The sequence below is a fragment of the Dunckerocampus dactyliophorus genome, chromosome 18, assembly GCF_027744805.1.
Source record: "Dunckerocampus dactyliophorus isolate RoL2022-P2 chromosome 18, RoL_Ddac_1.1, whole genome shotgun sequence".
In the NCBI taxonomy this organism is placed as follows: Eukaryota; Metazoa; Chordata; class Actinopteri; order Syngnathiformes; family Syngnathidae; genus Dunckerocampus; species Dunckerocampus dactyliophorus.
This window is the reverse complement of record NC_072836.1, coordinates 7,762,512-7,788,111: the sequence shown is the minus strand read 5'-3', so window position 1 is coordinate 7,788,111 and position 25,600 is coordinate 7,762,512. Positions and strand designations below refer to the sequence as shown.

The 25,600-nt window shown below is 40.5% G+C and overlaps 2 protein-coding genes across 5 annotated transcripts in view; one reads left to right on the top strand and one right to left on the bottom strand.

The window, feature by feature from the left end:
- Positions 1-4,483: 4,483 nt before the first annotated feature.
- Positions 4,484-12,043, bottom strand: rdh8a (retinol dehydrogenase 8a). 2 transcript variants are annotated; one of them, XM_054760532.1, is made up of 6 exons: positions 11,699-12,043; positions 8,447-8,608; positions 7,038-7,217; positions 6,453-6,546; positions 5,797-5,980; positions 4,484-5,716 (listed from the first exon to the last, which is right to left on the bottom strand). In XM_054760532.1, exons 1-6 carry the CDS (start codon positions 11,802-11,804, stop codon positions 5,489-5,491), a joined length of 954 nt encoding a protein of 317 aa, XP_054616507.1. In that variant the 5' UTR covers positions 11,805-12,043; the 3' UTR covers positions 4,484-5,488. The 2 variants fall into 2 exon arrangements, with proteins under 2 accessions (XP_054616507.1, XP_054616508.1); XM_054760533.1 differs by lacking the exon at positions 11,699-12,043 and adding an exon at positions 11,146-11,626.
- Positions 12,044-12,612: 569 nt separating this feature from the next.
- col5a3a (collagen, type V, alpha 3a) overlaps positions 12,613-25,600 on the top strand; it is a 71,956-nt gene continuing 58,968 nt past the window's right edge. For 2 of the 3 annotated variants that reach the window (XM_054760120.1, XM_054760118.1), the window contains exon 1: positions 22,855-23,110. In XM_054760120.1, the coding sequence (XP_054616095.1) occupies positions 23,035-23,110 (76 nt within the window). In that variant the 5' untranslated portion in view covers positions 22,855-23,034. Of the gene's footprint in view, positions 12,730-22,854; positions 23,111-25,600 lie in introns of those variants that run through there. The other variant, XM_054760119.1, reaches the window with a different exon arrangement.

Genomic DNA, 25,600 nt, shown 5'->3' with positions numbered 1-25,600 from the left:
ATATCCTCTTTGTCACTGCTAGCCGACTGTTCACTTTTGGCAAAGTCATGCAGGCTTGTGGCTGAGGGAGAGATTCTCACCAAACTTAATGAGCAGATGAGATAAAAAATATAGATAATAAATAAATCAAAGCTGGAGGACAGTAAATACACCACATTCCAACAAGTATAGGGAGGTAACATAGAAGCTAAAATGAGTGTCATTTGCTGTAGTTAAAAAGACAGACATGGTGGTGGTGGCGGAGGGGGGGAGATAAGGGCCGCGAGGGAGAGCGGCCAAACGACAGAGGAGTGTTTGTGTTCTGATTAGGCTGAGCCAAATGCAGGCGGCTCACCAATGGAGATAACCAACAAAGACGTCTCTTCACTGGGGACAAATCGACGAACATCTTTTCACGGTCAATAGATGGAGGCATTCTTTTGTTTTGATGAGGGAAAGCAGCAGGAGGAAAAGGAGGAGGAGGAGGGGGAAAAAAAATCAGCGGCGTTGAATCAATAGATGCAACACACAAAGATGTCCTTCATCCAGCCTCCAGTGAAGGCCATGATCAAAATATGCACGCTGGCTGCATGCATAAAAACATTGTTCTTACTTATGTAGGCTAAGTGAAGTTTGACTTTATACGTAGATTTTTTCACTTAAAGGCATACAATTAAATGTAAAAGCAGGTGGGCTTCTGAAGGACGGAAGGGACAGTTTTTAATGTGTATTGGGAGTGTGTGGGGCCCCTTCAGCCCAGGTGTGGTGCTCAACTCCTGGGTCTTTGCAGGAGATTTGAGGCATCTGGAGGGGGGTGGGTGTTGATAGAACAGAGCACAACTTTAGGAGGGTAATGGGGGAACAGGTGTTTGAGGGGACTGGGGTGCTGAAAAGCACAGTGTAACCTTAAAAGTCTGCCAATTTGTTTGGAATTCACAAGACTTTTTCCCTGTAAGAAATAATATAAATTATCTTAATCAGTTCTAAGGTCAAACTGTGGCCATTATGAAATCTTTATTAACTGTACAGGCATTTCAACATATAAGTGTAAAATTTAGAAATGCACTAATATTAATACCTTAATACCCTGCTTCTTATCAGGTGGGTCTGAACCCAACGGTAATGCAAACTGAATTAATCCTTTAATTAACTGAACAGGCATGTTTTGGAGTAATATTTTGACATGTGAGGGTAAAAATAAGTTAACCACTGTAGTATTAATACCTTAAAACACCTTTAAGCACTCTTTTAGCTAAATACGATAAAAAGGGCATAATAAAAGTTGTAGTTTTTACTGTTATGTATATCACAATATAAGAGGATTAACCGTTAATATTAATAAAACACTGTCTTTGATACTGTACTAGCATTTTTTAGTCCATAGTTGCATTTTAGTTCGTTCCAGAGTTAAACTGTGGCCATCATAAAATTAACTGTACAGGCATGTTTTTCAGTGATATTTTGACATGTGAGTGTAAAAAGAACTAACACCTTAAAACACCTTTAAACACTCTTTTAACTAAATACGATGAAAGGGCGTAATAAAACTTTTGCACGTTAACTATGTCACAAGTGCTGTATATATGAAGATTAACTGTTAATAGTAAAAAAACACTTCTTGATAAAGCGTGACCATGCCTATAGCTTTTCAGTCCGAGGACAGCTACGGTCATGTCAATAATTTTTTCACATAAATCACATTTTTGGCGCCCCCTGTGGTTCACACTGAAACTGACTTTCGGGCAATTCTCCCCGTGCCCCCCCCAAAGACATAGTGCTTGACGGTGGCTGTGTTTTTCAACCAATCCTGCTCAAGTTTTACCGACATGTGCTTGTCAGTCCCCCAAAGGTGTGTGCCAAATTTTGCCGTGATTCGGCTTAATGCCCTAAAGTTCCGAAGTTTGTGGAACACATTGAACTGTGTGAAAAATTTAATGTCAATCCGACTTGTGGGGTCAAACTTTGGGGTTTTAATAACAACGTCACTGTGTGATACAAGTAAAAATAAGTTGTACAAAATTGTTTTCATTACTGAAGCTAGGGGTAGCACTAGCGTCTGCCTAGCAACAAGTGAGCAGGAACAGAAATTTGAGCAATTGTGTTCATTTACATTTTTGTAAAAGTTTAATTTCTGCTAACAGGTTTTGTAAATCATCCCAAAGCAAAATTTTAATTAAAAAAACCTGACTAGATGGTAATTGAGATTACTGTAGCTTTCCTGGTATGTAGCCTACATTAGTGGTTGCTGCACATATACAAACACCAGTGTAAACCACTAATCACAATACTCATATGCGCTTGCCTGCAAAGTACAGTATGTGCAGCCACAGCCACTAAACATTTTCATTCCTTGAAGCTTCTCTTAAATCGTCAAACCATAAACAACAGTATTTTTCTGCAAATCAAAACAAGATGCTTGTATTTCCGTGTTTTTGTGTTTCATCGTCTGCCTTTATATCAAACAGGACTTTCAGGTTTGTCAGCACCATCAGTAGCACATCAGACATCTATTGTGCAATATTACACCGATATTACGTCATTATCCGACAATAATAGTGCACGATCGCGTTACCCGGCATCGGATGACATATGTTTCTCAGGCTTATAGAATTACCCATCGTCCTCTTGTTTGGGAATTCCAGCGCTGATAATCACAGCCACTGGCTCTTTGATTGTTTATGTTCTGAGACCAAGCTAATCACGTCATGGTGTTTCTGTCCGCCAAACAATGCGCTTAAGCTAAGAGTCTTATGATTTATGGTCCAAATGATCTTGACCGGCGTTTGCGAACAAGCAGCTCTACTCAGAACCACAGATAATGACCCCCCCACGCTCTGTGTTTGAATAAACAAGTGGCCCACGTTGGGTCTGCGAGAGGTCAATGCACAGCAGAGGTAAAGATGGACGCATGGATGTGGTGTTTGTTTCTCCCCAAGCGCCGTACAGCCACGGGACAACTTGGCCTTCTCACTCAGCTGCGTTTGTACTAAATTGTCATGCAAACAAGCTGCATATTAATCATTCTCAAGCGGCTGTGTCCAATCCCATGCAAACGTGATATGAAGCTTTCTTTCTGCTTGCAAGCTGAAAGTGAAGTTGCGATAAAAAAAAGAAACTGCTGACCTGGGATCAGGGTGAAGCACTCTGTCTAGACAGCAGCTCCTTTTAATGCCTGCATCCCGGAGCATTCCGAGCCTTTTCTTTGCCTCGTCCGGGGGGCCAACTTATCCAAACCTAGTTCTCACAATTTCCTGACCTTTGTTCTTAGGCCATCTCATCACTCTCGGAATTAGAATTGAGGTGTGGTGCGCCTATTTTGTGACAATAGGGGAAAACGAGGATGCTAGAAAGTGGATTAACTAGCAACACAAAGAGAGGGAGAGAGAGCCAATTGCATGTAAATGAAATATTCTGCTGGCATGCCAAAGATAAATATTTATTAAGTGTGGTTCACATGCAGCTCAGTGAGTGTACATGTGACAGGGTGACAATAAAGAGGAGACCTCAACATGACACGCTGCCCTCATTATGCTGCAATTAGGCCCTTGATTGTGAAACAATGGTTTGATGAGCGCCCTGGTTCAATGAGACTTCTCTACAAGTCCTGTGTTCATTCAATTAGTAAACAGGTCTCCCATTCAGGAACCCAAATTTTCCCAAATCCGACACCCCACTCCCACCCCCTTTTCCCTGGATCCTGCCCTTAGCCTCCAGCGTCCCAACATTGGGTCTTGGCACGTCGGAACATTCAGGACAACAAGACTCCTCCCCCAACCTAGTCCTACCCCCCATACACACCCATTTGATTGTGATTGACAGCGTCTTTGTTCCATTGTGGAGAGCTGTCGCCTCTGATGAAGACACATATGCAGAGCCGAAGAGCTCGTAAACAACACGTCTGCAACCAGTTGCACCGTCCTTCGACTCAGAGGACCGCGGTGAGACCTAGAAATGTGCTACCGGATGTCGCAGACAGGACAAAAAGTCCCAAGAAGGTCCTGGTGTGGTGGTCTAAACATGGGGGGAGCCAGCTGCTGAGGGAGTTCTGGGGGCTCGGCAATGCGTCTGAGGAGGCCGTCATTAGGGTTCACCCCTCCTCGGGATGGGAACCAGGTCACATTCTCTCACACGGCACAAAGCGGGGTGTATGCACGAGAGGGGCGGGGGGTGCAAGGGAGGTTTTTTTTGATGGGTAGCAGGCCATGACCTCTTTATATCCATCAACAGATCACTAACTTGGCCCATAGTTGTGCACATAAAACGCATTCACACACACACACACACACGCATGCTAATGGGCACACGGACGAACATGCAAATGCAAACACTTCACTCTGTGTGAGGCCTCGTTGAGGAAAACCTAACATTTATGCACCTGTCGCATTAAAGTGTTTTATCAAGGCACTATTTATGTCATAGTTTATCTCACTGACCAGCAGAAAACAATATGCCGCCTTTAAATGTCTCATATTCCTCTTGATACATACCACATTCAGCAACTTCATTTAAATAGGCATTTTTATTTCATTATATTACTGTAGCAAATCCTATGAAGGGAATAAACCAGCACTTTACCATCTGATCATCAAAATACTGATTAAGTTACTGGTTTTTTTTATATTATTTAACATCATCTGCATATTAATTTTTTTTTTCTTGCCTTGCCTGATTAGTTTAATATTTATTTTATTATTGTTGTTGCTCCAGTAATATTTACATTTTCAGTGTACTGGCGTGCCCATAAATATGTTTGTTGTATTATTATAATAAAACATCCTTCACTATCTGCATCATCTAAAACATTATTTGTATAATTATTATAATTCTACTATTAGTGCGATTATTTTTTTAAAATCGAATGCATTTCATTTATTAATAACTATCGCATTTCTCTTCTTTTTTTTTAAAGGAATGATTTCAATCTGAGCACTTGGTGAAGGTCACGCTTTGAGGAGTGGGAAAAGCCTTTGAAATACTGCCATCTATCGGTAAGTAAGACGCCTCGCATCCACACTACCAAAAAAAAAAACTTTAAAAGGGTAAATCAGATTGGAATTTATTTAAAAATCAGTCTAACAAATAAGAGGATAAGTGGCCTACCCTTAAGAAGCCTTGAAAAGCAATAAGATTATCAAAAAGATTAAAAAATAAATGATATAACAGCAGTTATGACAGCAAAGGTGATAATATTTAGGGCGCAATAAGATTTACTCTTCCTGATGTATTCTATATGCTAGACAATTATTATGTCTTTAATATTATTATTATTATTATTATTATTATTATTATTATTATTATTGCGTCTCTCTCTCTCTTGTGCTTTCCTGTGTGTCCTTTGTGGGGACTTTGTGCGTTTCCTAAAGTTCATCCCAAACTACACTGCCTTCCTTTTCAAATTAAATATATTTCTGCATCTGTCCATGGACTTTACACTGTTGGATCACTTGTCATTTGAGAAGGTGCCTCCTTAGGAGTAATTACTGGTTCCTGAAGGAGGGGGTAAAACAAGTTAGTTCGGCGAGACAGTGCGTCGACGCAGGCAGCTGCACGTCAGGCACTTGAGGATGCTCATGGTGATGTGCATGAGAGGTCCCAAATTAAAGAGCAGGTTGTAGAAGGTGTTGACCGACAGGCCGCCCGTCTCGTCGGCGTACTTTAAGGCCACGATGGGCGTGTACAGGCTGTTGGTCAGGTTCCTGAAACGAGGGCTGCTCGACTCGATAACCTTTTTAGTGCACTGGAGAGACGAGAAGCAACATCAAAAAGTTAAAGTTTAGTGTTGGTAACAATCAAAACGGGAAAAACATGCTTACTTACTTTGGCTATGTCCTCCGGCGTCTGACCCATGGCTTCAAAAATGTCTATAGACGACGGCAGGTACACGTCTTTAAAATAACGAACTGTGTCGGCGTCCACTCCGGGATACTCCATTTTTGCCACGTCCTCCATCATCTTTGTCTCAAACTCTGTGTGCACCGGACCAGGCTCAATCATAGACAACCTGAAAGAAAGTCACACTTTGTCAAGGTTCGGAATTCCTGTCTCAATAACGCTGCCCAAGTGGAATGTAGAGAAAATTCCCATAGATAACGTCCTGTTGAAACTGAACGGACAGCGCATCTTCTGGTAGAAGCCAACAGTACACTGTATTTTGCAATTACAGTAAATGCTTCAACACCTCTATGCAAAGTTCACAAAAAATTATAGTCTGCGGTTGTGTGGTCTACAAAAGCAAATAACCACAGGGGTCTCTACCACTGGCATTACCCACTGTGGCTGTAGACAACCTTTTTATGTTGTGCTTAAAATGTTGCTACTCAACTGTTGTGTGAAACTCATCATGCACTTGCTGTACAAGCAATGTACACTTCCAACATAATTAAAGCATTCACAATAATGAACAGTCAATTCCACACAATCACCAATAAGCAATTTATCAATTATGATGGTCACCATGTATTTATTATTATTACCTGACATTGAACTTCATGAGCTGCACCGCCATGCTCTCACAGAAGCCCTCCATAGCAAACTTGGAGGCAGCATAAACATCATTGAACACCACTCCTGGTGCAGGAACAAGAGGGAGGAAAAAAATAACACAATATGATCATACCGAATTGAATTTATGGGCGTAAGATGCACTATTTTCACATCGGGGCACTACATGCGTCGTCACTTATTTTATACTGTATTTAGTTTTTTGTTACTTTTTACACTTTAGAGTGGTTAATTTCTTTTTATACTTCCATTGCAACTAAGACTGTTTAAAAATTACATGAATCTGTTTTGGGAATCATTACACCTTTCTCTTTGTCAAGTTAACACAGTGTTTTTTCTTGTTGACTGATTTTTACGCTTGCATGACAATTTAAAAAAAAGTGTAAGTGCTAAGCGATGATGTCGTCAAGACAAACATTACAAAGATGGACATGAATTAAAGACGAGGAAGCTTGTTAATGCATCACACAGCATATCATAGCAAACACCAGATAGCACCCTTAGTGGCAGTGAGCAACACAGAATTGCTTAGTACATTTCCGGTAACGGCATCCTACCCTGAAGCCCCATGACGCTGCTCATGACCACAATGTGTCCAGACCGCCTCGTCTTCATGTCGGGCATCACCTCTTTGATCAAACGCACAACGCCAAAGAAGTTGGTCTCGAAAACCCGCTTCATCTCGTCTATGCTGATGCTCTCCACAGGGCCCAGCAAGCCCACACCTGCGTTGTTAACTGAGAGAATCAATCACAACATCGTTATTATTATTCAACAGTGCATTTGAATACTTTACTCGATGCTGCCACCAGAGGTCAGTGTGGGACAACAACAACAAACAAACTAGAGAAGTGTGATGCAACATCAGGCTTTGGCAAAAAGTCTCGTTGAGTAATTAGGTGAAAGTGGGGTTGGACTTTAAACAAGACGTAAGCAGGGTTTTTAAACAGAACCTTTATGTCTCAACACATGACCTCAAATAGGGGAAATGGTTAATGTGTTGTCAAGCTTTAAGCCTTGTTTGGTGCACCACACGCACACAATGCTTATTAGTGCTTACTGTGGGTGATTATTTATTCAACTGCATACAGTACCAGGCATTCACTCGGGTGTCAGGTGTTCATTTGGGGTGAGGCCTTTATGTGAACAGTGCATTATACTGTATTTTATTTTATAATTTTTCCACAAATACATAATGCTAGTCATTTAAAATGATATATATTACAATTTAATACAACAAATATAACATTTAATGATACTCGACATTTGTTGCTCACTGAAGTAACTTTTCGCTGACTACTCCCTCCACCATAGCACAACGTCTCCTTCAACTAAAGCTTTACAGATGCCATGTCTGTAAAGCTTTGTGTAAAGCTGTGTTGTAGTGAAAATGGCAACTTTTCGGTTATGTTTCAGGACCACCAGGGAATGGCAAATATCCACGAGAAAAGTTTCAGTTTCAGCTCCACAGGCCTCCCCCCGTGTCTCTTCAATATACCTCATATACTTCTTAAACACATTTTAAGTATAAAATGTATAGGTACTCGCCACTATTGAATGATATTGGAAGATGATCGATAAACAGATGGAATTGGAGTCACGGTGTAGAAGCTATATATAAGTTTTACTTTTGCGTCTCATTGGCAACTACGGTGTGTTCAATGGCTGGCGGACATAGTGTGAAATCTCAACATTATCATAAAGACATACACAAAGTTGTGGGCTTTCTTGACAGTGGTACATGCATGGTGTAGATTTTACTTTTATTATCACATATTTATAATTATTACCAACTGAGGATGAATGAAATATATTATTATTTTTGTGGAAAAATAAATAAAAACATTTTTGGCCAAAATTCTGTGAACTATGAACGTGACTGCTGAATCTCGACTATGCAGGGATGCACTGTGGTATATTATAAGTAGATCTTGCATTCTATCCAATGCCGGCCTCCTTCACTCACTCAAGATATCAATATGGCGGTCCTTAATGTTGTCGATGCACTGCTTGACCGATTCGTCGCTGCACACGTCTAGCGGAAGCAACACCAGGTTCTTCCCATACGTGTCACCCGCCGCCTCCACTAGCTTGGTCTTTTTCTTCAGATCCCGCATGGTCGCAATGACTACAAAGAGAGGACAGAAAAAAAAGCTCTTTAGACTCTAGAAGGAAAATATAATAACATGTATATTGAATCTCTCTCAAAGGTGAGCGTTATTGTCTTTATTAAGGCAGAATACAGCTCGTATTGGATCTCATTTGCTGGTGCAGGTGTAGCTAATGTTCAACGTAGTTAACACCCTACTGATCAACAAACCACTGACACGCAGGAAGTTGAACACTTTGATCTTAGAGGCAACTGCCATGTGACTTCCTCAACGTACACACACTAAAAGTAGTCTCAAAGTCAGCCATGCAGGTCAACGTTCCTGCGACGGCCACACCTCACAGGCCACAGAGCTGATTCCGTTTGAACTTTAACCGCCATGGCCACAATAGCCCACAAAAGTGATTAGCAACAGCGTCACGTGTTGTTATCAAGCACAATGTCACAACTATCTGAGGTAAACTATCAGTCGCTCTTGACTAATAACTGATATTTGAGCACTGATACTTGATATTGCATCTTGTTCAAAAGTATATCAGGAAGTCACGTACAGCCATAGCTGTTAATTCCATGTTTTTTGACGGGCGCTACTTAGAGACCCCTGTCAACTTGGTTGTTGTTGTTGTGCCAAAGTACTCTAAAAGAGATGTGTATGATATAATAATGAAGTCTTCTGAGGTAAAGTACTCAAACGTAGTCTGCGGTACAGATGGCACACGATGAACTGCATTAGGGCGAACAATTTGCAAGTCTGTGGAGCAGTACAAAAAAATGCATGTTTGGGCGAAGGAGCGAACAAGCGAGCCATTGTTCTCCTTGTTGCTCCTGCAGGAATTACTGTTGGGTCGCTTGAACATTCTTGAAGGAACCACAGAGCGTTCTGTACACAACACTAGTCTTTCTGGGCTTAGGAACTAATGCAATATTAAATCTGCTTTCCCCGAAGGTTCTTAAGAAAAGATTGGGTCACCTCCATTGCTCTTAGGGTGAAGATTACGGTGTGAAAAACTGCACCTAAGGGAACCATGAATGTGTTTTCTTGCAGTTTGTGGTACTACAAAAATACAATGAATAATAGTGTTACGTTAGCAACATTTTTGGTTGAATATAATTATATACAATAAGACTAATGTATTTATCCATGACCTTACTGACAGTAGAGTTTATGTAAGCAGCAATTATAATTCCTTTGGAAATGTTACACAACCAAAAACCTACCATGCTAGTCAAAGATCCTCTTTATCAGTGGTTGACAAGTACCCCCCTGTGGAATATATTTTACCTCCTAAGCCCCTAAAGAAAAAGATGCAAAACCCAGCGCTGTAGCATCAGTATCTGATTTATTACTGACCACAGCAGAGCTTATCTGTAGTGGTCTTGTTTGAAACAACTGGGAATAAAAAATACAAATAAAACAACTGTAAACACAGATAGAATTAACTTAAAGGGATAGTTCGGATTTTTTTTTACATGAAGTTGTATGACATCCCCATCAGCAGTGTAGAAGATGCGAGCGTCTTCATCACATACACAAGAATGCACAGGCGACAGTGCGCAGGGATACGGTGGGAGCGATTTGTGAGGTCTAATTTTTTTTGAGAAGGCATGTTTGCGATGCAAATGTATTACTCTTTTGAACGCAGATTGTTTTGAGAAGCCAAACTCGTTACTTAAATAGCCCCGGCAACTAAACGGAACTACCTTCCTCGTCACAGATCTCAGACCAGAACCGGACCAATTAGGGGGGTAAGTCACTGTTGATGTAGTACACTGCTCATGGGGATGTCGTACAACTTCATGTCAAAAAATCCAAACTAAACCTTTAATTACATATTTTGGCCACATAAAATAATAATCTGTTGTTTTTAAGGACGTACTGCAACAAATCTAGTCAAAAAGCCTCTTTGTGACAGGTGCACCCTTATGTTTTTAAGGACCTACTGCAAAAATGCCAGTCAAAGATCCTCTCTATGGCAAATGCTCTGCTGTTTTTAAGAACCTACTGCAACAATGCTAGTCAAAGAATGGAAATAGAATTAAACCAAAAAAAGAGCAAAAACGCACAATGTAAGGAGAAAATGCTGAAATGTTGATACTAATAAAAATATTTATCTGTACATACATCCTGTATAACTTTTTTTTAGCCTCTTACTGAAAGAAAAAAAAAATAGTGTATATATCAAAGTGGCCCTTTGCATCTACTGCAGAAAACACTAGTCAAAGATCCTGTATATGGCAGGAGCGACAGTATGTTTTTAAAGGACCTACTGCAAGGACTCTAGTCAAAGGAGTGTTGAGCTGTTTTTAAGAATAAGCACGAGTCAGTCTCTTGTCACCACAGCCCTGTGCTAGCATTGCTGATGATGTCACAGAATTGTGTCATACAGTTGGGTGATTAGTCAGTGTGCCCGCTGAGGTACTAATCAACAATTATATTATCTTATCTTTGTGTGTGCTCTGATCTTGGCCAATGCCATGACATCACTGGTGCCCACAGTCTCCCCTTTAATGAAGAGATGTCAAGACCCAACAAGTATGAATGCTTGACGCCTCACCTCCAAAGTCAACAGGGATGAGCCCACCATCACCTCCAATGAAGACTTCAAACGGGGGTCCCCTGCTTTGGAGTGAACTCGCAGCTTGTACAGGTCTCAAACTTTGTCCCCCTCCCTCTTTCAGCAGTGGCTCAAGGGTCTGGGGACTGCAGGCCCATTAGACACGGCACTAAACCGGAGCGGGCGGTCCACACACAATGGTGAGCGATAAAAGGGGGTCTTTGTGCCGGAGAAGTCACTTGAAAGAGAAGTGACAAGGCTTCTTTTATGATAGTGGCCTGGGCCCCCCTTGGAAACTGGGCTTTCTCATGATAATGCTTCAAACACAACACAAAACAGGGGAGGAGGAGGGTGACTGATTCCCAACCCAAAAAAGGGATATGGATACCATATCAGTGAGTTTTAGCCGTGTCAGGACGTTCGGCAGTTAAAGTGCGTAAAAGGAGACTCGGTGCCACGGCGCAGCTCTGCTGGGGGACCAGAAAAAGTTAACACGGGCTAGTTTCCCACTAAAACCTTTTGAGAAAATGGGGGAAAATGTCGAAAACTTTACCATGGTAACGCTTCTTCTCATCTTTGGCCAGCGTGACGGCGATCCGCAGGCCGATGCCGGAGGAGCAGCCGGTGATCAGCACGACTTTCTGCCCGCCGTTCGCCATGATGAGTGCGGGGTAAGGCGCCGTGCAAAGCCTCGCTGCGCTCCTCGGCTCCTCCGGATGCTCCGCTGCTCGGCTGCGGACTAAAAGCGGATCACCACTGCGGCCATGTGAGCGTCTAATGCGGTCACATGCTCCCAGCAGATGACCGGGCGGCAATCGCGTACAAGCCCCCCCGCTTTGCCACTTTTAAACTTATTAAATAAAGTTAAATCCTTTAAGGAAAAGTAGTGTGTGAGGGCGTGCGTGTGCGTACGTGCGCGCTTCCGAGGGGGCAGTGCTTATGTGATTACCAAGCTGGACACATTGTAACACACTTTTTTTTCTTTTTCTTTTTTTACAGTGTTGACACTGTTTTTGTTTGTAGCTGAAACTTCCGGTTTGCTAAAATGCCCTTTCAATATCTACTTATGCTTATTTAGTCTTTAATGTGAACAAAACTTTAATTAAAGCTCTTAAGATGTTAATGAATGCCATCTTTATGAAAAATACACATTAAAAATTATAAAATACTCAATTACCTGCTGAACTGTAGCACTATTTTTTACACTATGCAACTAACTTGTGTTGAAATAACGTCCAGTCACCAAATGCCTTGGCATGTGCTGCCATCTTATGGTAAAAAGGTGTACCACAGCCCCGGCCTGATGAATGCATTGTAGTAAATCCCTAATTAAATCACTCTAATCGAAGTATAAACTAAACTCACAAATGACAAATAGCGCGGAGATTGTCAGCTGTAGTAGATGTTTTTTCTTTTTTTTCTGCTGAGGCGGCAAGCTACGCTCTGTCAACCGACGGGCCGTGATTGATGTTGAAAGGGGTCAAAGTGCCTCAGATAACATCTCAAACAGACTCGCTACTTCTTCTACCACTGAAAGGTCAAAGTGTGGGAGCCTGCTGTGCTTTTGGCGTGTGGCTACATGAGGTGATGTACCGTGTCAGAATTCTGTGCACTAGCTCTCTCCAACATTAGGTACACACCTTATAATTTAACAGTATGCTCGTTATTGTTGTTATTGATTGGCAGGCTCCATCTAGTGGTAATAGGAACACCAGATAAAAAAAATTACATACTGTATATAGTGTATACAGGTATCTAAAAAAAATATTTGTTAAATATTTACAAAATAAATAAATAAATCAGGCTTCACTTCACATCATTCACATCAAAAAGCTACAGATGCAGGAGCTGTAAGTTTGTCTGTTTAGGTCTTCTCCAACAAATCTGCTAACTTAGCATGATGTTGCTGTTGAAATGTCAGTGTAAGGTTAGCACTGTCACTCACGTACTGCAGCTGTGCTAGTGTTGCTAACGTTTGTGTTCTCCTGTCCCACCCTTTAATGTTATGTGGTTGTACTGTATGTGATATATGGCATCTGTTACTTTGGACAAGTGCAGAGTTACAGTGTGTATGTAAAAAAGTGCACAATTATTGGAGACACACAATCTGTCTGAGAGAGGCATGGACAAACATACTGTAGCGCATGAATATTAACCTACAGACACACAAAACGGCGTTTTCCCAGGAGGGTTTACTAGCATCAACATTAGATTTTGGACAACATGCTTCCAATATACTATTGTTGAGATTTATTGAAAATTGTTGGAAAATACTATAAAAAAGACAATTACTAATCCAAGCACATCACCAAGACCACAATGCCGTCCTGTTGCAACCCTCCCCTCTTTCTTCTTCCTGACCTTTTCTCCATCTTAAATGGTGTGAAGCATCAAGGTTGTAACTCGGTCACAGCAGGAGATTTGTAAAGGACACAGTATGAAGGCCCCGAGATGTTTACGTGCTCTGAGGGTGAAAAGCAGCCTGCTTTGTTGGGGAGCAGCTGTTCTCTTCAATCATAACTCTTAAAGGAGATATTCCAGCTGATGCATCAATGGCTACCGCATGAAGTCACAGCAGCACACTAGTGGTGATGGTGAAACCAGTCAAGCCTCAATCATTAAATGCAATCAAAATATGTTCTAAAATGGATTTTCACCCAACAGAGCTTGTTATAAAGCTACTATTATTGCAAAAAAGGCAGATTGTCAGTTTACAAGGAGCTTTCCTCTTAAAGCTGACATCTGCTTTTACATCTCCACACAACACCTTTACACCCAGATATTCAACATATAATTGGATTTTCCAGCTTGGCTCTGGGACTTCTGAGTGCCATCCATCCATTTTCTATGCTGCTTATATGTGGCGTATGCTGGAGGCTATCCCAGCTGACTTCGGACGGGAGGCGGGGTAGACCCTGGGCTGGTCGCCAGCAGGGCACATAGAGACAAACAACCATTCACACTCACATTCATACCTATGGACAATTTAGAGTCGCCTAACCTAACATCCATGTACCGTACATGCATGTTTTTGGAATATGGTAGGAAACCGGAGTACCCGTAGAAAACCGGGGAGACCATGCAAACTCCACACAGAGATGTTTAAGCAGAGATTCGAACTCTAACTGTGTGGACAACATACTAATCACCAGGCCACCGTGCAGAGTAATGCTGCCAAAATTTTAAGGAAAGAAATGAAGTGAGGATATAATGCTCATTATCACAGTAATCTTTGGATATGGCAAAAACATGCCCGCTAGTGGCTGTAAACAATGTAGGGATGACAAATAGGCATTTGACTACATTGCCTTAATTGACTTGAATTATCGGTAAAAGTACCTCCAAGTTAAATGCGTTGTTGGGGTTTTTGTAATGTTTTTTATGGGGTGGGAGAATCTCTTTCTGAATGTTCAGAACTTCGGTTTCAATGCCAGTCTAACTACCTGATATGATTTACACAGCAAACTACTGTAGTTGAGGCTGACTCAACAGTGCCTCTCCTGGCTGCAGCCAAGTAGTGCACCCCATTTTGCCGCCTTTGCTTCAGCATGCGATTAATTAATCAATTCCACACAATCAACCAAATTATAGATGATCAATTAATCAATTATTATGACCATTAGGCTTTTAAGAGTATATGATGCTGGCAGCCAATTACAAATACGTCGGGATAGCTAATATGACATACATCCAACTGGCTAGCTGAATACTACTACGACTACTAATAAAATGTAGAATAAAATAAAACATTTTTAAGCCCACCTCGAGACAATGTATTTAAAATAAGGCAGAACAAGCCAGTGGAGAAGATTAGGGACGTTCCTAACATTCTTGCGCCTGCAGAGAGGAGAAAGTGGACAGGTGTGGATGGAGATGAGGCCACTTTTGAGATCCCCAAAGCTGCCGCTTTGGAATTTCAGAAGACTGACGCAGTTAGAGTGAGAGGCGAGACAAAGAGGAGGAGATCATTCAAGCCCTTACATGTTTTTCAATGTAAGCATTGCTTCCCCACCATCCCTTCACTTTTTGTTACTTTGCGACCTATAGCATCTAACTTTTCAATAGGCTTTCAGCACAGACACCTCGCCACCTCACTTCAACTATACTCAGGGCCCCAAATAAGCCCTAACCTCTTTTTCCAAAAGGTCAGAGAGATTTTCTCTCCATAGCAGCTGATCCACCACACACCCAATCCCATCGCAAGCCTTTGTTACGGATTTATTGTCAATTTCCTGTCAACTGACTGAAGAGACACGTGCACAGGATCTTGGAACGTCTTCCTGCCCTCCAATTGACTTCCAGCCCGCCAGTTAGTGTCTTTTTATGACTCCAAAATAATTACCACCGCCAAGGGCCGCGGGCCACAAGTATTGTTTTGATCGTCACTGGTTTGTTAGCATGATTAGGAAAAAAATACACAAAATATCTCCACAAAACTGTCATGTCGTAGCTTTAAAATGTTGATTATGTATTAATCATGTCTATCTGTTTGAGTTAAGAGGGAACTGTTCTTTCCAACCCAGAACCAAATGTGGTACGGAACAGTCTTTCATCGGTTCTACACTAAGCATTAACACAAATCATTCAAATTTTGTGGCCTCAATAAAATAATCAAATAAAATAATAATAAAGAAATTAAAATGAATAAAAAAAAACAAAAACATTTTGGATACCTCCTGTCAGGACAGGCTTTGCATAATCAATAAAACAACTAACAAAACAACATAATGTCTTTTTGCCTATATTGCAATGTTGCCTGAAATGTGCTATAAAAATCCAATAGCGAGATTAACACGAGGACCACCTTCATATTTTGCCATGAGTTATTTTTTTATTACAATAATGTTTCTCACCCTTAAATCTGTCTTAAGTTATTTTGATCACGGCTGCAAAATAACACAAAATGGAGCCAAAGAAAGTTGCAAGGTCCAGCATTTTGGTAAAGAAGGTGAAAAACACTGGTGAATTCAAGAAATAACTCATGGCAAAACACAAAGGTGGTGTCCGTGTTGAACTTGCTGCCACATAGTGTCTTTGTCAACACGTCATCACATCTTCAATGAAGGTAAAGTAACCTTAATTGTTCCCATCAGCTTACGTATGTGTATATGTTTTTTTTTCCGAATTATTCCTCTTTTTGCTGTTTAACCCTAACCTAAGATGGTACAGTCCCGTCATCCTACCTGTGGCATATGATAACACACAGAAGGACAAAAACTCCAAATATGAACTACTTATATTTTTTATATTATAACAGAAGTGCTATATTTAGGCTTAATTTCATAGATATTATGATGGGGAATTTAGGATTTATTTATATTTACTGTATTTTTTACCAAGGGCTGTCTTTGAAGTTGCCACCAAATGCTGCTTTGTGTGTAAAATGGTAGTATATTACAAACAGTGTGGGTGGCATCTGTGCGCTGTAAGTTTTTGGACAAGTGACGGTACGGCTGGAAGAAGGATGATGCTCATGTGAAAGAGCGAAGAGAGGACTGGAATGTTTGCCACAGGTCATCGCCGGCGCTTTCTGCTCTTTTGTGTGCCGTCTGCAGAGGAGGTGTGGAATGCAAACTTGATGAGAATGGAAGCGTAGCTGGGGGTGGGCGTGGGGGGTTAGTAGATTGACAGGAGAAAGCAAGGAGCTGGAAAAGTGTTCTCGTTGGGGGGCAAAACTGTAGCTACAGCTGCAGCAGACAAAATTAAAAAGGTTTCCGATAATAGAAGAACGAAGTAAACACACAAGACAATATTACGTACAGTCTGATGAGATCCAATACAAGCACCCTATCAAAAATATCATCGAACCCAAGAAAACGTATTTTGGAATGGCCTAGGTAGAGCCCAGTCCTTAAACTCCAACTGAAAAGCTGTGGCAACTGTCAACATGTGGGGCTTCAGTTGGCTCTCTTTTTGCCATGAGATAACTTGTTGTGATTTGGTGCTAAAAAGAAATTGAATTGAATTGAATTAGAGGTGACCTGAAGGGGACCATGTACAAAAGATGGCGTAATCTGACAGATTAGGAGCATTCTTGCAAGAGTAAGCAGCTGTTGCCAAGGTAAAATGTGGATAGACTTCTACCGTAAAACATAACTGTCAACCCCCCTGTTTTTCTTGGGAAACGTTTGTATTTTGCTCTTCTTCACCAGCATCCTCCCACTCCAATACTGGCAGCATCCGGAACAGCACAGCTTTTTAAATATTATGATTTTAAAATGAAACATAAATATGGCAAACTGCCAGCAGGAAATTCACTAATAAATAACAAAAATACAAATAAAAAAAAAAGAAATACGATGTAATAGTTTACAATGCTGGTGCAACAATGGCTGAAATATTATTTCATTTTTCGTAAATCAAATTTCCTTATTGGCTGAAGTGCAGCATTAATAGCTGTAGCTTGTACCGCCAATCCCCATTTCCGCTGAACAATGACGGCACACTACTTTTGTGTTATTCACTTGTCTTTGTGCATTTTTGTATGTCACCGGGAAGGCAAAGTGTTCCCAAACAGGGGACTTTAATGACGGAAAAGAGTTTTCAAGCTGTAGCTTCTCCTTGGCACTATCACTCTCCCTTGGCTGGGCTGCACTGTATTTGTTTACGCGACTATATCACAAAGCAGTTACACTTCCTGTCCCCTACTCAATGTGTATCGTGTAAAAACTCAGTACAGTACAGAGGTGTACTGAAAATCAGATTACAAATACTTGTACTGTTACTCCCCAAGTATTAGTTTTAGGGTGTGCAACCAGCTTAATGTTGACATATGGCAACCAAAGTGGAAAAAGGCAGAAGTACCAACGAAATTTGATCCTAAGTGAGCAAAGTGCATTGATGTATCCCCAAATTATGTTGACTCGAGCTGCTGTGTCACGTTGTTGAAAGACTATTCTGCCCATACATTTTTATACAACTTCTGGACCTGTTTGACAAAGCAACTTGTGTGTTTTTTTTTCCTCCCAAATAGCAATACTAGACTCCTTCTGAGCTGCCATTGTGCTTAGAGGTGGGTTGCAGGAGGGTGAGCTTGAGTTTATTTAGTTTTGTTTGTTTGCTTCATTTAACAGACATGGTCCTCAGACATCCCTTAGCTTTCATGTCTGAAAGAATTAGAATTATCACCATACTGGCATTTCCCTTTGCTGTACCAGTGCAACATTTCCATACTTTGTTCACTTTATTTAGCTAATGTTCACGCTTTTTCTTAGCTGCATCCTCCACGAAAACATGAGTTACTACTATCCCAGGCTCCTTTATGACAGCTCAGTGGCGCAATAATGTAATAATTGATTAACTGTAAACATTACCATTCACTGCACATATTTTTTTATCATGTAATATACAATCCCAGGAGGAAGGCATGATTTAAATAGGCTCTGTTAAGATGACAGTGTGTCTCTCCTCTTAAATCAAATTTTCCAAGCTTTCACATTGGAACCCTCGCGTGCATATTTTCCCTGGCTGTTTGCCTGTTCCGGCATGTTCTGATGATCTGAGTGGGAAGCTCAGCATAAAGGCCAATCAAAGGTCTCCTACTCCTGAACACACCACTCAACGAGAATTGTGAAAGTCCATCTACACCGCACATGCCCCGAAATAGGAAGTAATGAACGACTTCAATTCACTTAGTGATAAAAATGAATGTCGGCTATCTTTGACACAAGCACAAAATAACCTGCAAGAGAGAGAGAGGTACTTCCAATTTTTTTAACATGTCAGGGATGAATCATCACCAAAATACACTGAATGTGATGTTGCTAATAGTATTATTACACTCAACAGTATCATTTATTAAAGTGATGTTTCTCAAGACTTGTCTGGTGATAAACAACCCCCCATTTGGTCATGTTGATATTTAAAAATATTTAACAGTGCAAAAGTTCCAATGACCATATGCATTATTATTAAAATAACTACTATGTCCTCTGTTTTACGTCTACATACGGGCGTCGCCAGGAATTCTGGGCCCCATTAAAAAAAAAAAAATAAAAAATAAAAAAATACAAAAATTCACCTTGAAATGGAATCGTTATGTGGAAAAATATGTGTTTGAATTTCTGTCATCACAAAAATATAAAAAAATTTTTTGGTAATGGTAATATGAGCAAGAGAGATACTAAGATACTAAGTGACATGTCATTGAACACAGTGTTGCTCACCTTCTTCACTGGGACAGGGAGGGGTAAAGGTATGGGAAGACAGGGCTGCTGCTGACTCATCTTTTTTTAAAGCTGGTAAATGGGGGGGGGGGGGGCGGGGGGGGGGGGCAACTGATTTAATAATACATGCTAAACATTTACCTGCCTTTTACCTAAAGGAGTGAAATGTAGGCTAACACAACATGCTAACACTGCTATCTTATTTTATTGTGGACATTAAGCTAACAGGTTGATTTCCATGACACAGACTGGCCAAGCTACAAAAAAAAACTGGGTCACATATTCATGTTTCGTTTGCCTCTCTTCTCTCACCTTTCTCTCTTTCCGATTTTCACTCCCAGACTTTATTTTACTAGGCAGTGGCAGCATTGCTTTACGCTGCTCTGCCGCAACTGCCGACTGACAGGCAACAGGCTGCAGCTACAAAGCACTGTGAAGGTTGTAGTGGACGAAACCATTTCATGTAGCTGTTTTATTATTATTAGTTTTAGTTCTTTTTACACTTACAATGTTTGTTACTTCAAACATCACCTGTACAGTTAATAGAGGTTTTATGATGGTAACAGTTTGACCTTGGAACATATTATTTTCATTATTTAGTATAGGGGAAAACGCCTAATAGATTGTGCTGGACCTTACAGGTTCCACTGCATTATATCAACAATAGTTTTGATTTATGAAAGGTGACAGGCTGCTGGCAGGAGAATGGATGAATAGCTCCATTGCTTTACATTTGTTGTGGACTTGTCAAATAAATTAGCCCCCCCGCCCGCGCCAAGTTGGACTAATGTACACAGCACAAGTATTTCTCACCCATGGCTCAGACTATCCACTGGACTCTTAGTAACTATCTGCTAAAAGCTGCAAGGAATGCGCTGCATGGCTCCTACTAGCTCAGGCTGGCTAAGCTGCTTGGGAGATGGGAGGAGGTTGGAAGTTTTTTCTGTTTACACACTGGATCAGCCTCAATGTGTCCACATAGATGGACTTTTCTCTCAAAACTCTGCTTCCATTTACAGGTGGTCCTCGGTTTACGGCATTCCGGGGTTACAAACGCGCTCCTAGAAATGAATTAAAAACTTAATTTTGGAATACACTAAGTGTGGCTTACACACAGCCGCACTACTCCCAACACTTGAATGTTGTGACAATCATTAAGGATAAAGATTGTATTTTAATGTCTATGACGAGGAGGTCATAGACATAAAAACAATAATTATTGTTTTGTGAGCAGGCACATCGCTGCGCTCTGTCATTCCCTCTCTCACTGTCGCTAGACCTCTGCACACTTGTGGCTGAACGCTGCGGGGCGGGGCGAGCCGGTGTGTGTGCACTCATGGTATCTCCGGTCAGGTTTTGGGGACTGAGCTCGTGGCTGCAGCTTGCGGGCTGCATGCCTTGAGTGGTGAGGCGGACGGGTGTTTTTAGTGGTCAAAATGCATGCCTGTTGGTCACTCTCCCGGAGCGGAGGGCACTGATGTAATAATAAATTTTTTTCTAATATTCTTGTGATCGACCGGCAAAGCCCCAAAGATCAACTCGTGGCTCGCGATCGACGCGTTGGTGATCCCTGGTACAAACAATAGTACTTAAAGCTTAAATGTTTTTATCGACCATTAATTCATATTTATAATATTGTATTTACTGCATCATCTACTTGATCGTATTGTACTGCATCAGATTGTATCACATTTCATATCATACAATTTCGTAGTGATCGCACTGGATCATTTTGTATGTGGTGCATCGTATCGTATCATTTCATATTGCGTCATATTGCAACTGTAGCATCTCATATCTATCACATCATATTGTCATATTGCATCATACCATATTTAAGGTATCGTTTACATTGCATCATGTCTATTGCAATCCATCGCATCATATCGTACCATAGAATCGTATGCATCATATTGCCTTAAATGTATTATTTGTAGGGGTGTCATGACACACTCAACTCACAAGTCAAGACGATGCACTAGACTGGGTCCACGAGAAAGAGACGAGACAAGATTTTAGCACAATGAAAAAATATGACTGGTCAAACAAACTTTTTTAATTAACCGCGCCACAAAACAATACAGGTGCGTTTTGAAATGTTTATTGTTCCACAAATTGACGCTAATCGATATTACAGTCAATATTTTAGACCAAATGAACCACTAATGTTATGACAATATACGTATAATGATAATATGTGATAATAATGCAATATTTCCTTTAACATGTCATCTTTCACTCTGTAAAGTTGTGGAATTGCCGTTTATAACATACATATTCAACAGGCAATTTGCACTGTATAACGTTTGAAGCACTTCTTCAAATGCTGGCTTTTCAACTGTATTTAAGGGCAGCATTTCTTTTGCGATCATCATCACACTTAATGTACAGTATCATTTGTATCGCATCATAAATCGAATCATGTCACATTGCTTCTTATTATTGTAACATATTCATTATATGGCGTCCTATTATGTATCTTCGTATATTCTTTACTGCATTGGATCGCACTGTATCGTATCAATCACATTGCATGATAGTAAATATATGATCTCTATTGCTTTCATACCATAGTGTACTGTTTTTATTGCATTGCATGCATTGTACAAAATAACATTTGGAATCTATCGTATCGTATCGTATCATATCATATCATATCATATCATATCATATCATATCATATCATAATTTCATACCTGTCGCATTACATCGTAGCTATCGTATTGCGTTATATACAGTATTAGTAACTACTGAATCCGTCTATCCATCACGGGCAACACCGCAACTTTACAAAACATCATAATATGATTTTTTTTGTCTACTTAAAGTGCAAATTAAGGGAATAATCTCATAGGGTCGCGTGTGTTTTAACATGTTGGCCTTTATCAACATGAGAAAGTTGTACAAGGTGGGGCGACCGCTCATCTTAAAGTGGCAGGGTGTGTGCAAATACCTAACAACTGCATTGTTTCAGCTAATGCTTCCAGCCAGCTGCTGCCTGCCCACAAATGCACCAAATGGTCTGACCTTTAATTTGAGTGGATCCAGCCTGCAGCAGCATCACTCACCGAGGTCAACCTGCATGCAGCCTTATCAGACAACTACCGTACTGCAGAAGCTGCACTGAGATCCCACTGAACGCTGAATAAGTCAGCTGAGAGATGAATATGAAGCTCAATTTTATATCCATGATGATTAAAAGCTACTACAATGCAGTATATTGTTCACTTTTGACTCCCAGGCATCTATGGAATTACTGCTATTCCTTCAAATGACAGAGCAAATATGGCGCTTTTAAGCGGCCAAAATAGCAGAGCGGATTAGCAAAGGTGATCCACACATCACCTCTGTAGTTAATGACCGTCCCTAAAGGAGTGAGACCTAACAAATTATCCGTTCATAAAGGCGATTTATGACAGGGGGTCTTCCTCTGGAGCTTGGACCGCTTCGCTACACACCCATCTTATGGGAGGGGTGAAGAGGAGGAGGGAGTGATGGCGAGGAGGAGAAACTGAATGAGAAGTCTCTGAGAAGCTCTCTTTAGAGGAGACAACACAACACAAAAAAATCCTCTGTAACAGCCAGTGGAAGAACCCACTGGCCTTTTATATTTGTAAATAATTTAACTTCTACAATACATGCATGGCTGCTTAGTTCTTGCCACTTGTGGAACTTTTGCAGTTGTGATTGAAGAGGAGGGGAGAGATTCCCAAAATTTGGGAAGATGGAGCGCTTTTTAAGGAGGTGGAAAATGCTATTAGTGTTTTTTTTTCTACTGCACTTCACCACCATTCAAGCAGGTAAAGTATATCTTAAAAATTCTCTTTTGAAATACAAAAATAGTGCAAATGTCAAGAAACGTTGTGTATTTTGTAAATGATGATCCTCTCCTTGCATGTGCATTAAAAAAACCAACATAAAAAAAACCAAGAAAAAATTACATGTTGATTCAGCTCTATCGTACACTCATATTTATGACATTTCCGTTTCTTAACTTAATCATACAGGTTTTGAGCATGCGTGAGGGTGTGCAAACGTATGACGTCACACTTGCGTGTGCGTGTGAGCAGCACCGCTTGACCGCGAAAGACTTTCACGTTGGCTTGAGAAAGAGTTGAACATTGACATAAAGAGAGTAGATTAACATTCCTGGCATGGAAATGTTTAGTGCTCACACACTGTAGTTGTCTATAAATGTGTCTCACTTACGGTTATTTTGGAACACTTGGCATTAGTTGGCATGTTTTACTGCAGCCTCATTAATGAGACAATTGTGTCTTCTGGTTCCAATTACTTGCAAAGGTGTGTGTGTTTTCCTGCTACTTTTAGAGTCATTTTAATGTGATACAGTAATCCCTTGTTTACCGCGGTTAATTGGTGAAGACCCCCCCTGAATTTCTGCAAAGTAAGATCCTTATTTATAAATCAATATTTTCGTGAAAGCGTAGAAAACCTGTTTATGACCTTCTAAATACGTTTTTTAACATTATTATAGCCCCCTAGATATGAAATAACACCCCATAGTCACCTTTACATTAGTCTTACCCAATATAGTAGACATAGTCCGAGAAAATAAGCGATTTAAGACATAGATAAGACTTGTGCTTGTGTGCGTTGCTATAAGTGAAGTGACATTGCGGGTTCAGAGTTGAGTTTTAGCTTGGAGTGGATTATGACTGCAACAGTAGCCTGTGTTATTATTATGACTATTATCATAATACTTGTTATGTTATTATTATTTTGCCTGTTGTGAGATAATTGAAACCTGCAATAAAAGCCTGTCGTTCCAGCAATCAAGTCAGATGCTTGTTTGCGTCGGCAAACATTACAGGAACATTACGGACACCTAGTGACCGGTGTAGATTACTACAAAGTGTCACCTTTTTCAATGCATCTTCTAAATGCCTTGTGTTTGTATTTTAGTTCATTTAGCCAATTGTATGCTAGAAATGGTTAATTTAGAAAAAAAATAAAATGTGGCCTTATTCAACCACAAAATGGCATGTCTTCTTAATTGATATATTTAAAAAAAAAACGTGAAAATTTGAACTGCAGACTGGCAAGGGATGCCTGTATTTATTATTTCAGGGAGTTACAAACATCCAATCATCCATCAATCAGGCAGTGTTTTTTTTTGGAGTGCAAGGAACCATACTGTATTTGGCAACCCAACAATAAGGCAGTAAAACCATAAAATTTCTCCCAGCTACAACAACAGACAAGACTGGTTATGATAACAATCAATACAACATTATAATTTTTAAAAGTGTATTCGGCTTGATATAATATTAAAATAGCAAAAAAGTTACTCCAGTTTAAAAAAATGACAATGGGCTATAAGCTGTGAAGTATTTCCATGAGTATCTATGAAGAGGTTGCAGTAAAATTCAGCAAGTTGGGCTACCCTCAAAAGTGTACAGTATAGTATCTCACAAAAGTGACAATTCAGTAAGCATTTTTACAAAAAAATATCATTTTAAGGGGGAAATCCAAAGAAAAATATACTTCAGAGTAGTCAGTGTACAGCATGTTTGGCAGTATAGATTTACTATCCACTGAAAATGAGTCAACACACAGCCATTATTGTCCAAATATGGCAAGAAATTCACCAGAGCTGCACGGGTTGTTACTGGAGTCCTCTTTCGCTTCTCCATGATGACATCACTGGTGGAACTGGTGGATGTAAGGCACCTTGCACTCCTCCACCTTCCTTTTGCTTGAGGATGCCCCACAGGTGCTCAATTGGTTTCAGGTCTGGGGGAAACCACTCCATCCCCTTCGGCTTCCTCAGCAAGGAACTTGTCATCTTGGAGGTGTGTTTAGACTCCTTATCATGATGGAAAACTGGCCCAGTTTTGGCTTCAGAATATCCCAGTACAATGCTGACATTCATGCTTCTTTTTAATGAACCACAACTCCCCCAGTGTTGACAGCACTCGTGCAGCACCCGAACATGACGCTACCACCACCATGCTTTACTGTGGGCAAGACACAATTATCTTTCTGCTCACTTGTGTTGCCAGGTATTTCGACAACAATGGCTGGGTGGTGATTCATTTTCAGTGCATAGTAAATCTATACTGCTATACATGCGACACACAGACTACTGTAAAGTATATCCGAGTTTCATTTCTATAGTATTGTCCCTTGACAAGATATGTTGTTTTAATTTTGTCATCACTGGGATGCTTTGCTTGAATCCAGCAACTGAAATAATAACGTGATAGACACAGAAAGTGGAGCCAAGTGTTGTAATCACATTCACAGCTGCTCCCTTATGAGGGCCTGTG

Coding starts and splice junctions, on each gene's coding strand:
- rdh8a (XM_054760532.1), bottom strand. CDS start 11,804: ATGGCGAACGGCGGGCAGAAAGTCGTGCTGATCACCGGCTGCTCCTCC. Junction 8,609..11,698: donor TGAGAAGAAGCGTTACCATG/GTAAAGTTTTCG, acceptor CTCTCTTTGTAG/TCATTGCGACCATGCGGGAT. Junction 5,981..6,452: donor CTCATGAAGTTCAATGTCAG/GTAATAATAATA, acceptor ACTTTCTTTCAG/GTTGTCTATGATTGAGCCTG.